The 13,565-nt window shown below is 36.7% G+C and overlaps 1 protein-coding gene across 1 annotated transcript; it reads right to left on the reverse strand.

The window, feature by feature from the left end:
• Positions 1-669: 669 nt before the first annotated feature.
• Positions 670-2,172, reverse strand: LOC130934272 (uncharacterized). The gene is made up of 3 exons (XM_057863859.1): positions 2,022-2,172; positions 1,525-1,904; positions 670-1,176 (listed from the first exon to the last, which is right to left on the reverse strand). The coding sequence occupies exons 1-3, from the start codon at positions 2,170-2,172 to the stop codon at positions 670-672; spliced, it is 1,038 nt and encodes a 345-aa protein (XP_057719842.1).
• Between the last annotated feature and the right edge of the window lie 11,393 nt (positions 2,173-13,565).

Genomic DNA, 13,565 nt, shown 5'->3' on the forward strand with positions numbered 1-13,565 from the left:
GACCTCTTGGTCCTGAGAAGCTAGGGAATTCCAGATTCCCTGCTTCTCTGCATTGGCATTTGAACGCCCAGGGGCTGCTCCCTGGCTGGCATTCAATGCCAGCAATACTTTCCTCTTGGGGCGTTGAACGCCCAGCAAGCCTTCCTGGCTGGCGTTCAACTTTGACACTCCTCTTGGATTGTTCTATTTTCACTGCTATAAATTCTGTCTCTTGACTGATGCACATGATCATGACTCTGACAACTGAAAGGAAAGACAAAATGAAAATAAATGGTTGAGTAAAGTTAGGTTACCTCCCAACAAGTGCTCTTTTAAAGTCACGAGCTTGACCTTTAGCTCCTTATGAAGGTGAGTATGGGCTCAGATTTTTGCCTCTGACAGTGAATTTTCTTTCTGTCCTCTCATGAATGAGCTTTACATGCTCTAGAGATAGGACACGGCTCACTGTATGTGGTAAGACTGGCTTCTTAGTGAAGACGACTCTCATGCTAGGTGAGAGGCCTTCAGTAGGGGCCTTCTTGTCCCTCCAGCCTTTAGGTACTTTCTTTTTAGTACCTTTGTGCTTAGAGCTTGTTGAGGGCTGCCCAACACTAAACTTAGAATTGATGTCTAGGGGCTTTACAGAGCTCTGCATAGAAAGAGAGGGTTGGCACACTAGGTGTTGTACTGTTATCTCCTTTTTAGAGGAGAGGTTGGATGAGGCATCTTGAATAGGATGTGATCCTTCCCTAACTTTAGGGTTAGTTCTCCTTTAGCCACATCAATGATAGCATTAGTTGTGGCTAGGAAAGGTCTTCCAAGGATGACATAGTCATCCTCATCCTTTCCTATGTCTAAGACTATGAAGTTTACAGAAATGTAGTGGTTTTCAACTTTAACCAAGACATCCTCTACTAAGCCATAGGGCTTCTTCATTGTCTTGTCTGCCATCTCTAAAGAGACGTGTGCAGCTTGTACCTTAAGTATGCCTAGCTTCTCTATTACAGAGAGTGGCATGAGGTTAATGCTTGAACCTAGGTTACACAGAGCCTTTTTAAAGGTCATAGGGCCTATGGTGCAAGGAATCAGAAAGTGTCCAGGATCTAGAAGCTTCTGAAGTAGCTCTTGCTGAACCAAAGCATGGAGTTCTTTGGTAAGTGGTAGAGGTTCTTCCTCCAGAGGCTTTGTACCAACTAGCTTGGCATTCAGCATCACAAGAGCCCTTATGTATCAAGCAATTTGCTATTCCCTAGTGGCTTCATCCTCATTAGAGGATGAGTAGTCATCAGAACCTATGCATTACAGAAGTGCATTCAAAGGAACCTCACTTGTCTTTATGGCTTCCTTTGGTTCTAGGATAGAGGGTTCTTGAGTGGGATTTAAGCACTCGGATGGTGTGCTTTAACTTGCATTCAATGCCAGCTCTGTGAGCTTATTGGGTGTTGAACGCCCTTGCTGTCCACCCTGACTGGCGTTAAATGCCAGTCCCTCTTACGTTCTGGGCGTTGAACGCCCAGCAGGGGTGTCTTTGTTGGCGTTCAATACCAGCTTCCCTGGGCTGGTGGGCATTGAAGACCCAGTGAGGGGTTCCTCACTGACGTTCAGCACCAGAATGGCTGCTTGGTTGGGCGTTGAACGCCCAATGAAGGCTTCTTCACTAGCGTTCAACGCCTTCCCATTCTCCTCCAATTCGGCCTCAACCTCCATGGTTATGGCCTTGAACTCTTCTCTAGGATTAACCTCAGTATTATTGGAAAGATTGTTGGGAGGGATCTCAGGGATCCTCTTGCTCAGTTGACCAACCTGTACCTCCAAATTTCTAATGGAGGACCTTGTTTCATTAATGAAACTGTGAGTGGTCTTAGTGAGGCTGGAGACTAGAGTGGCTAAGTCAGAAAGGCTCTGCTTAGAGGTCTCCATATTCCCTTGAGAAGATGGGAATGGTGGTCTGTTATTGAACTTATTCTGGTTCCTACCTCCTTGATTGAAACCTTGCTGAAGTTTCTGTTGATCCTTCTATGAGAGGTTAGGATGATTCCTACATGAAGGGTTGTAAGTGTTTCCATAGGCTTCTCCCATGTAATTCACCTCTTCCATGGTGAGTTGATCAGGATCATAGGCTTCTTCTTCAAAAGAAGCTTCTTGATTACTACCAGGTGCAGTTTGCATCCCAGTAAGATGTTGAGAGGTCATGTTGACCTGTTGGGTCAAGATCTTATTTTGAGCCAGGATGGCATTCAGAGTCTCAACTTTATGAACCTCTTTCTTCTAAAAGGTACAATGGTTTTCAGGATTCCTCTCAGAGGTGTACATGAATTGGTTGCTTGCAACCATCTCAATGAGATCTCTTGCTTCTACAGGCATTTTCTTCAAATGGAGAGATCCACCTGCATAGCTGTCCAATAAAATTTTGGACATCTCAGACAAACCATCATAGAACACGCCTATGATGGACCACTCTGAGAGCATGTTAGGAGGACATCTCCTAATCAATTGCTTGTATCTTTCTGAAACTTCATAGAGGAATTTATCTTCTCTTTGTTTGAGGGTTTGAACTTCCACTCTAATCTTGCTCATCTTTTAAGGAGGAAAGAATTTAGCAAGAAAAGCATTAACTAGCTTTTCCCAAGAGTCAATACTCTCCCTAGGTTGAGCATCCAACCAGAACTTATCTCTGTCTCTTAAAGCAAAGGGAAAGAGCATCAGCTTATAGACTTCAGGATTAACTCCATTAGTCTTTACAGTATCACAGATCTATAAAAATTTTACTAAGAACTGATGTAGCTCTTCTAATGAAAATCCATGGAATTTGAAGTTCTGTTGCAGAAGAGAGACTAATTGAGGCTTAAGCTCAAAATTGTTAGCTCCAATAGTAGGTATAGCAATGCTTCTGCCATAAAAGTCAGAGGTAGGCATGGTGAAGTCACCAAGGACCTTTCTAGGCTCCTCTTGTGGTTCAGCCATATCCCCCAGTTCTTGTTCAAAACTTTCTGAAAGGTCTCTTCTGGAGTTTTGTGCTTTAGCTTGTTGTAAATGCCTCCTTACAGTCTTCTTAGGTTCAGGATCAAGAGTCAAGAGGGGTTCTTTATCCTTGTTGCTGGTCATAAACAAGAAGCCAAAAAAAGAAAGAAAAGAAAGAGACTTCCAATAGACAAGAAGCTCCTCCTTAGAGTCAGAATAGAAGAAAGAAGAAGAAGAAAGAAAATAAAAATAAAAATAAATGAAAGAAGTAGAAGAAGATTACCTTAAAAAAAGAAGATAGAAGTAAATAAAAGGAGATAGAAGAAGATGGAAAAGAAATCACAAGAAAGCTTTCTGTGCCAATTGGCAAGAAGCTCTAAGTGAGATGTGAATAAGAAAGGAAAGAAGATAAAAAAGTTGAGGTAGAAGAATAAATAGGGATATGAGAGTTTTGAGTAATAGAGATGTGAGAAGAAGAGTAGTATAAATAGAAAGAGTAGATAAGAATTAAAATATTTTTTGTTTATTTAATTAATTAATTAATTAATTAATTTTTGAAAATATGGTTAATAATTTAAAAATATTTTAAAATTGGTTAGTGAATTTTTGAAAATAGAAGAGAGAAAAGAGAGAGAAATTTTCAAAAATTTAAGAGAGAAGAGAGTTAGTTAGGTGGTTTTGAAAAAGATAAGAGAGAAGAAGATAAGAATTAATTAAGAAAAAATTTAAATTTAAAAAAAATAAGATAGAAGATAAGATAAGAAAAGATTTGAAATTGAAATTTAAAATTAGAAAAAGATAAGATTTTAAAAATTGAAATTTGAAAATGATAAAATAAAATTTTTGAATTTTGAAAAAGATATGATAAGATTTTGAAAGATAAGAACTTTTTGAAAAAAATATGATTTTTAATTTTGAAAAATTTGATTTTTTGAAAACTTGACAACTAAGATATGATAAGACAAAAATTTAAAATTGAAATATGGACTTTAATGAAAAAAATTCGAAAATTAAATTGAAATTAAGTTAGAAAAGATATTTTTTTATTTTTTAGTTTATTGATGAAAGAGAAAAACACATAAAAGACACAAGATTTAAAATTTTTAGATCTAGCACCCTTGGTTTTCGAAAATTTGGAAGAAAACACCAAGGGATACCAAACTTAAAAATTTTAATATCAAAACACATACAAGACTCAAGAACACTTTGAAGAAACACAAAAATACTAAGAACAAAATTTAAAGACTCAAAGAACACAAGAACATAAAAAGAACACCAAACTTGAAAATTTTTAGAAAACCAAAATTAAATTTTCCGAAAACACAAGAAACTAAACAAGAAAACATTAAACTTAAAAATTGAAACAAGATTTAAACAAAGAAAATTATTTTAAAAAAAAATTGAAAGAAGGACTCAAAGACAATTCTGAGGATGCCAAAAATAAACTATATGAAAAAGGTTTTTTGAAAAGTTTTAAAATTTTTGTAATTGAAAAGTATGAACATGCAGGACAAAAACCAAGAACATGAATTAAACAAAGAAAAGAAAAATATTTTTGAAAAAGATTTTGAAATTTTTGAAAATTTGAGGAAAAAGAAAATAAAAATAAAAGACTTTAATCAAAGTTATACTCTTGCAAAAATCAAAGACTCAAGAAGAACACAAATTGAACAATGAAAAGAAAAAAACTTTTGAAAAAATTTTAGAATTTTCGAAAATTGAGGAAGAAGAAAACAACATAAAAGACTCAAATAAAATAAAATAAAATAAAGTACCTGATATAGGGAGAAGGACAATCCGATAGTTTGTTCAAACTCAACAATCCTCGGTAACGGTGCCAAAAACTTGGTGCGTGTGCATGCAAAATCCACACTATTTCGTATAGCAGCAGTACCAGCAAGTGCATTGGGTCATCCAAGTAATACCTGAGTGAGTCAAGGTCGATCTCATGAGGATTGTGGCTTGATGCAAGCTATGGTTGTCTTGCAAGTCTTAGTCAGGTGGACTCCGAAGGTAGTTGGAATATTATGTAAATCTTGAATAATTATATGTCATAAATGCTTGGATAAATGATAGGAATAGAGTTGAGAGTTGGAGTTGCTTTCTCTTTCTGAAGTAACTCTGGTACTACTGTCTGCTTTGCTTGTGAATGATCTTCTTCTATGACAGGCTGTAAGTGATCAAAGCCATTGCCTGTGGTCATTGATCTCTTCTGCTACAGACTGAACACCGTTGGCCGTGGCCATCAGCCGTGGTCATTCAATCCAATGGAGGGTGAAGCGCTTAGCAAGTCATTTTCTGTGTGATCCGACTCAAAATGCCATAGTCAAGGTCGATTTTTTCGGATTAGAGAACGCTACTTCTTTGATTCTAGCCTATACCACAGAGACCCTAATCTCCCCAAAAATTGGCTGAACAGGTGTCTTGAGAATTCCCCAACGAAGTCGTGGATTAACCGTCTGAGAGATGTATAAACATAGCTCTTGGTGCGTGCTTTTCTTCCAGGTACTCACACGAACCCAAGTAGACGCGGGTGTTTGTCAGGCACGTTCGTCTTAATGTTATGAACAGAGCCAATTTTTTAGATCGTCCTGTTCACCACGATGAAGATCGGGATATACATCTTAGAGATAGATCAAACACGGATCGAAGAAGAAATAATAGTACTTTTATTAATTCATAGGACTCAACAGGGCTCCTCCCTTCAACCTAGAAAGTTTAGAAACTCATACTGATAGTAAAATACAGAGGAAAAATGAAAATAATGTGTATCCTCCAAAAGAGGTCTGAAGACATTGTGTAAAATAACTCTTAAATACTAAATAATTGACTAATAAGGGCAAAATAGTCTATTTAGTGCTAAAATCCACTTATGGGGCCCCTTTTTGTGAGTGTTTGGGCTGAGCTTTGATGAGATTCATATGCTATGAGGTTCCTTGGGAGTGGAATGCCAGCTAGGGGGTCCTCTCTGGGCCTTTGGACGTTGGCCTCTGCTCTTTGGGCGCTGGACGCCTGAAAGATGGCAGAAAGCTGGCGTTGGACGCCAGTTTTGGACCTTCTAATTCGAAGCAAAGTATGAACTATTATCTATTTCTGGAAAGATCTGGATGTCAGCTTTCCATAGCCATTGAGAGCGCTCCATTTGGACTTCTGTAGCTCCAGAAAAGCTCTTCTTAATGCAGGCATGTTAGATTTGGACAACATTTGTAGTGCTTTCTCTGTCTCTGAATCAGACTTCTGCTCCAACTCCTCAATTTCAGCCAGAAATTACTTGAAATTTCCCAAAAACACAAAAACTCATAGTAGAATCCAAAGATTTGAATTTAACACTAAAGCTTATAAAAACTAAAATAAAAACTATATGAAAATGATGTCAAAAAGCGTATAAAATATCCGCTCATCACAACACCAAAATTAAACCATTGCTTGGCCCCAAGAAACTAAAAACACAATTGGATGGAATATAAAATTAAGATAAAATAAATGTCTAAGTTTCAAATGAAGCTTTGTGTGCGTACGCATAGGGTTGTGCGTACGCATAGGGTTGTGCGTACGCATAGGGTTGTGCGTACACACTCCCAAGAGAGTTTTCACAAAGTGTGCATACGCATAGAATGTCAAAGTTTTCATTTGAGTTCATGCATAGATACGTGCAAACGCCCTTATAGGAAGGCACTTCTCATCGTGTGCGTGCACACAATGTTGTGCGTACGCACAACTTGCAAATTTCGCAGGGTGGGTGTGCGCACTAGAGTGTGCGATCGCTTTCAACAGTAGGCATATCCTTGTATGTGCGTGAGCACCAGTGTGTGCGTACGCATGTTTTCTGAAAATCATAGGGTGTGCGTGCGCACAAGTAAGAATGTGGCCCCTGTTCAGAGGACGCGCACAGCAGTATGCTTGCGCACACAAACCAGAACTTACAATTTCCGCAACATCACAGAAATCAGATTTTTGACACCAACTTCCAATGATCATATCTTTCTCTACAAAATTCAGATTTCTACAAAATCTATACCGTTTTAAAGCACTTTGAATTGTCTTTGATTTGATGCAAAATTCAATCAATTTCAAAAACTGTAGCTAAAGATATGATCCACCAAAGTTGGCCTAAAACCCATTTTTACCAAAAACACTAAAAACTCAACTTTACCTAAACTCTCAATTCAAAACTAAACTACTCACCACTCAAACAATACCAAAACAACACAAAAGTATATACTATTCATTCCTCAAACTCAACCATTAATAACCTCCCAATTATACTCTTCTACACCATCAAAATCATTATTCATCATCATCTAAATTCAACCTAAATCATATCAAAGTTTCTAAATTCCATCATTATTCGACTATACAACATCCAAATCTTAATATCCCAATTTATCAACTTCTTCAACACTTATCAATCCAAGCATCAATTTATCAACAATATCAACACTCCTCATTAACAACAATAAATCACAACATTCATCATCCACTTTTATAGTCATTAAATACCAACAATCAACATCAACAATCATCATCAATCAGCATTCATTCAATCCTATTCTAAGGTCCACTAGCCTAAGTGTCCAGAAACATTACATATTACATAAAGAAAACCGAAACTATACTTTGGCCGATTCCCACGCAACTCAAAACACCAAGCTCAAACTCAAAGCTCCAAAACCATCAAGCTTACTCCAACAAACACCAAACCTCAATCTAACATCATATAACATACAAAACATCAAACCTAGGGTTCACAAAATAACTAAACACAAAGGTTTAGTGAGACCTTATCTTACCCAATGTGATTAGGTGCAAAACCCAGCAATATTTGAATGCTAGATCACCCCTAAATAAACAAAATCACAAAATCTACTAAAAAACTATAACAAAAAATGTGAAAATGCTAGGGCAGAAAATTGGAGTATGAGTTTAGACTTCTTACCTACAAAACTTAGTTAAAAATGACGGGTTCAGCGAGAGTGACGTGTGGCCATAAATGGCTCATCAATCGGAGCTCTATAAGTCAAGTTACAAGCAAAAGAGTGAGAGTGTGAATAGTAACCTTCTTCCTCCCTTCTCTCACCCGGCAGCAGTGCCCCTTTCTCTTATTTTGGGGTGGAATAAGCTGATTTGGCTCATTAATGGGTTTATATATGTTGGGCCTTGGGTCCTGTTTGAATCTGGTCTAACCCGTTAGCGTTTGGCCCACTTTGGGTCAAAACCTTTAATATTAGCGCCAGGTTTTAAATTCTAAATTACTTTTGTCCTTTCAAAACATTAAATTAAATTTCCAAAATTTTATTTTCCAAAAATACGTGGTATCGTACAGACTAGAGCCGGTATTGCCGGCTTAAGCACCGGTACGCATTTTTACAAAAAAATCTTTCGCAAAAGATACATTTCCAACTAAGAAAAATTATTGAAATTAAATTTCACCTTTTTATTTTCAAAATATCATTTCTATATTTTTGAACCTATTTCGGATAATTAAATTATTATTTTATTAAGACGGTTTTACGGAAAAAACTCTGGTTCTTACAAAAGACATTAATTTATAAAAAATGTTATTAATTGAAAAAAATTTAAATAGTTTTCTATCGTTGATTCCAACGACAAACCCAACAACAAAAAAGAAATATGAACTATTAAGAACCAATTATTGAGTAGTCAAATGATATAGCAAGTTAAAAAATTAGTTATTAACAACAAATTATAATAAATTAGTGATCAATTAATATCATTAAAAAGATAAAATTATGCCATTTTTGCTAGTGTCATGATTGACACAACTTTATTTGAAATATTCAGATGTAGCAGATTGGTAAATGTTTGGTGTCATTAGTCTAAGTCAAATATGTAAAATTTATACATGCATGAATATTTTTTTTAATTATACATAGTAGATCTTCCAGAAAAAATGGTATATATTAAGTAAGTTAAAAAAAAGAGAAAGAAAGGAAAAGAGAATAAAAGTGTTGAGAGAAGAGAGGGTATGTGTTGAAAGGTGAAAGGTGTTGGCAAAAAGTAAGTGAGGAAGGTTAAGAAGAAGTAATTAGATTATTAAGAACATTTTAGATATTTTAAGTTTTAAATGAAATTCTAATGAAATGGAATTCTAAATCAGACTTATTTGGATTGGAATTGATTTTAGAAAAAACACAATGAAATTGAATTGAGTATCATCTAAACTAATTTAATTATTTTTGTTTCAAACACTAAAATTGAATTCCATAGAATTTCCAGACACTCTATTAGTATTTTTTAAGCCTTTTTTTTGTGAGCAAAGGGGGATCCCAGAGATAGAGAAGGGAGAAGCAAAGCAAAACAAAGACAAAAAGAAGCCAGAAGAAAATACTAACTACATCCTCTTAGCCTAAAAGTGCCAAAGCTATCCAAAGCTAAAAATGGATGATGTCAAAAGGTGTGCAGTTGAAGACATGCATGCCCAGGGGTAGATTTTGTCAATTCTTGGCAAGGTGGTCCGCAACACAATTGGCCTCATGCAGAGTATGCTTCCAAAAGATCTTATTAAAACTTCTGATAAGAATTTTAATGTCATGTAAGAGGGGTGCACAAGCTAAAGATGACTGATAAGTGAATATCTTATACGCTTTTTCATTGCATTTTCCTAGTGTTTTCAGTAGATTTTATTAAGTTTTAAGTAGGTTTAAGTATGTATTAGTGCAAAAATTCATTTTTTGGATTCTACTTTGAGTTTTTGTATTTTTCCTATGATATTAGGTGACTTTTGAGCAAAAATGGTAGAATTAGCAACATCTTGTTCAAAGAGAAAGAAAGGATAGCAGATGCTGTCAAATCCTGACCTCTGTGCCCTCCAATGAGCATATCTTGAGTTACAGAGGCTCAATTAATGCGCTCTCAATAGCGTTGAAAAGGAAAATTTTAGAGCTTTTTAGAAATATATTATAGTCTATACTTCTTTTCTAGATCACTGCCCATAACTGGCGTTAAATGGCCACATCTGGCGTTCAACGCCCAAGAGGGATCAAAGCCCAGCGTTGAACGCCCAAGACTAGCGTTCAACGCCACCAAGGGACCAAGAGAGCACGAGTTCACCACCCTAACTGGTGTTCAACGCCCATTCTCCAAGTTGAACACCAGGCTTAGACGAGCACAAGACCAAAGTGGGCCCAAAGTAGATTTTCACACTCTTTAGCTTAGTTTAGTTTATCTTTGTAATTTTTAATTTAAATTTGACGTTTCTTAGAGTTAGCATCTCTTATAAAAAGAGGAGATCGTGCATCTGAGAACAGGTATCATACTTTTTAGATCTAAGTTTTCTCTATAAATTATGAGCAACTAAACCTCCTAGGTTATGGTTAGGAGCTCTGCTGATTCCTATGGATTAATAATATTACTGTTTTTATTTCAATATATGTTTGATTCTATTCTATGATGTATTGTCCTTCTTCATCCAAATGAGTTAGGTATGTCCTTATCTCTACATGAGTTCTTTATAAGTCCTGACCCGGATAGTATTGAGATAAAGCTTGAGAATACATCACCTAAACCAATAATTCATCTGGGCTTATCAAGGATACGTGATATATAATCCGGTTAGTTATGGGTGATGAGGTTCTTATGGCGCTAAGGCTAAAATCATAAAGCATCATTCTCCAATCCAGAAGATCTGACCTTGTCTGTGGCGTTTTGAGTAGGATCATAAAGGAGAATGAATTGTGTGGGCTTCATCCTCGGCCATAGTGAACGACCATGAGTTAATCTCTGATAGCTTTGCTATGGTTTATGGGAGATTAACTTGATGAGAGAACATGAGTTAATCACTAACAACTTTGACATAGAATGAATCATTCATTGTTGAAGTAGCCAGTAAGGCGTATTGATCCAGAAAGATAAAGCATCTCCAAAGTCTTAACTGATTTCTTAATATTGTTTTCACGTTAATTCTTTACTGCTTTCTTTTATGCGCATTCAACAACAACAGCTATCCTTCTATTCGCCTGACTAAGATCTGCAGGATAACCACAGCTTGCTCAATCCAACAATCCTCGTGGGATCGACCCTCACTCACCTGAAGTATTACTTGGACGACCTTGTGCACTTGCCGGTGAAGTTGTGCGAGTTCAATTTCGCGCACCAAGTTTTTGGTGCCATTGCCAGGGATTCTTCGAGATTGACAAACTATCAGTTGTCTTGCAGCTTAGATTAGGTACCTTTTACTGTTTTTCTTTTTATTATGTTTCTTATTTTCTTTTTATAAATTTTTCAAAAAAAAACTTTTATCTTTAGTCATCTTTTTCTTTTGTTTAAGTCTTGTGTCAAGTCTTAAGTTTGATGTCCTCTTAGTTTTTTGTTAATTTTCCTTTATTGATTTTTTGAAAATTGTTCTTGGTTTCTTTCTTAGTGTTCGAATTATTCTTGCTATTTTGCGCGTTTGATTTCAAAAAAAAATTTAAGTTTATTATTTTTTAGTGTTTTCTTGTTAAATTTTTGAAATTAGTGTGATTTGATTTCAAAAATTTTTAAGTTCAGGATTTATTCCTTTTGTTTTCTTTTTTAATTCCAAAAATATTTTAAAACTCTTTCTCTTTTTAAGTCTTAACTTTCAAAAATTCTTAAGATTAATTCTTTTTAGGACGTATCACTGGGAGCTCTCTATACTTTGACATAGAGACCCCCATCTTTTCTTTGCTCTGCTCCTTGTTTGTGTGTGCAAGAACAGGAAGAGTTCACCATGGGGAACCAATTGAGAATGCACAATCCAGAAGAAATTTGGGGTCTTATACAGCTCCCACTCTTGACTTTTATAGAAGGAGAATTTGTGTACCTTATATTAGAGTAGACAATTTTGAGCTCAACCCATAGCTAATCACTCTAGTGCAGCTAAACTGCCAGTTTAATGGACTTTCGCAAGAAGAGCCCATAGAATTTCTTGCCAATTTCTTGCGGATATCTGACACAGTAAGAAATAGTAGGATAGACCAGGATGTCTATAGGCTACTGCTCTTTCCATTCATTGTAAAAGGCCAAGAAAAGAGATGGTTGGATGCTCAGCCCAAGGCAAGTCTGAACGCATGGAGTAAGCTGGTGGACAAATTTTTGAATCAATGCTTCCCCCAAAGAAGCTGACCAAGCTGAGACTAGATATTCAAACCTTCAAACAAGAAGATAATGAATCTCTTCATGATGCTTGGGAGAGGTATAGTATGATGCTCAGGAAATGTGCCACGGAGATGTTTTCAGAGTGGGTTAAGCTGGACATTTTCTATTATGGAATCTCAGACATGACCAAGATGTCCCTAGATAACTCAGCTGGTGGTTTAATACACATGAAAAAGATAGTTGAAGAAGCTAATGAACCATTGAGACAGTCACCAATAATCAGTATCTATACTCATCCCGTGATACCTTAATGAAAAGAGAAGTTAAGATAGTGTCCACTGAATCTACCACTTCAGAATTAAATGAATCATTAACCCAGTAGCTGCACCTTCTCACACAACAAATGCTAAGCTTGCAAGAAGTATTGTAGGAAACCCAAGCCTTCAACTAGAATATGGATGCACAGTTGAACCAGATTAAACAGTAAATATCTAAATAGATAAGAGAAGAGTGTCAAGCTATCCAATTAAGAAGTGGAAGAACTCTGAGCACCCAACCCCAGAACAGTAGAAAGCAAGAAGAAGAGGAAATAGCAAAAGATGAACAAGCAGTAACTCAAGGAACCAACAGGGGCACTGAATGCCAAGAAAGGACTAGCAGTGGCGTCCAACACCCAGAAGGGGGTAAGACTAGCGTTCAACGCCAAGAAAGGACCAATAGTGGCATTCAATGCCCAGATATGAGAGACCATACACATGTCAGTTCAGGAAACGTCTCACCAAGACAAGATGACAACCCTCCCTCAGCCACTATGGATAATCATCCTGCACCACTTAGGACACCTGAATACAAAGCCAGACTACCATATCCTCAGAAACTCCATAAGACAGAGAAGGATGAGTAATTTGCCAAATTTCGGGATATCCTCAAGAGGCTTGAGATCAAAATCCCATTTGCTGAAGTCCTTGAGCAGATACCCTCCTATGCCAAGTTTATGAAGGACATAATGAACCACAAAAGGGATTGGAGGGAGGCAAACACACTTTTCCTCACTGAAGAATGTAGTGCAGTTATCCTGAGAAACTTGCCAGAGAAACTACAAAATCCTGGGAGTTTTTTGATACCCCGCACCATTGGAGAAACTTGCATCAAGAATGCCCTATGTGATCTTGGAGCAAGTATCAATCTCATGCCATCATCACTAATGAAGAGGCTCGGGATCCAAGAACCCATGCCTACTGACGGGTGAAAAATTACCGATTAAGAATTTATAATAAGGATAGCGTTGCATGTATAGTTCTTAACCCGCGAAAGTTCTGCTTATCAATTTAAAAGGGGTTTGTCACAAATTAAGAATAAAATATTGGGAGTAGAATTCCCAGGTTGTCTCCCTATGAGTTGCTAAGAGAGTGCTATTTATTGGTCAGGGGTTTTTCCGAGAAATTTAGAGTTTGGGGAATGGGCAGTCAAATGATTATAAATTAACGTAGTGGAAATTAAGAGATTGTATGTAATTAAAGTAAAAAGCCTTGACTAGGATAAAATTA

This window comes from Arachis stenosperma, chromosome 6 (genome assembly GCF_014773155.1).
Source record: "Arachis stenosperma cultivar V10309 chromosome 6, arast.V10309.gnm1.PFL2, whole genome shotgun sequence".
Taxonomy (NCBI): domain Eukaryota; kingdom Viridiplantae; phylum Streptophyta; class Magnoliopsida; order Fabales; family Fabaceae; genus Arachis; species Arachis stenosperma.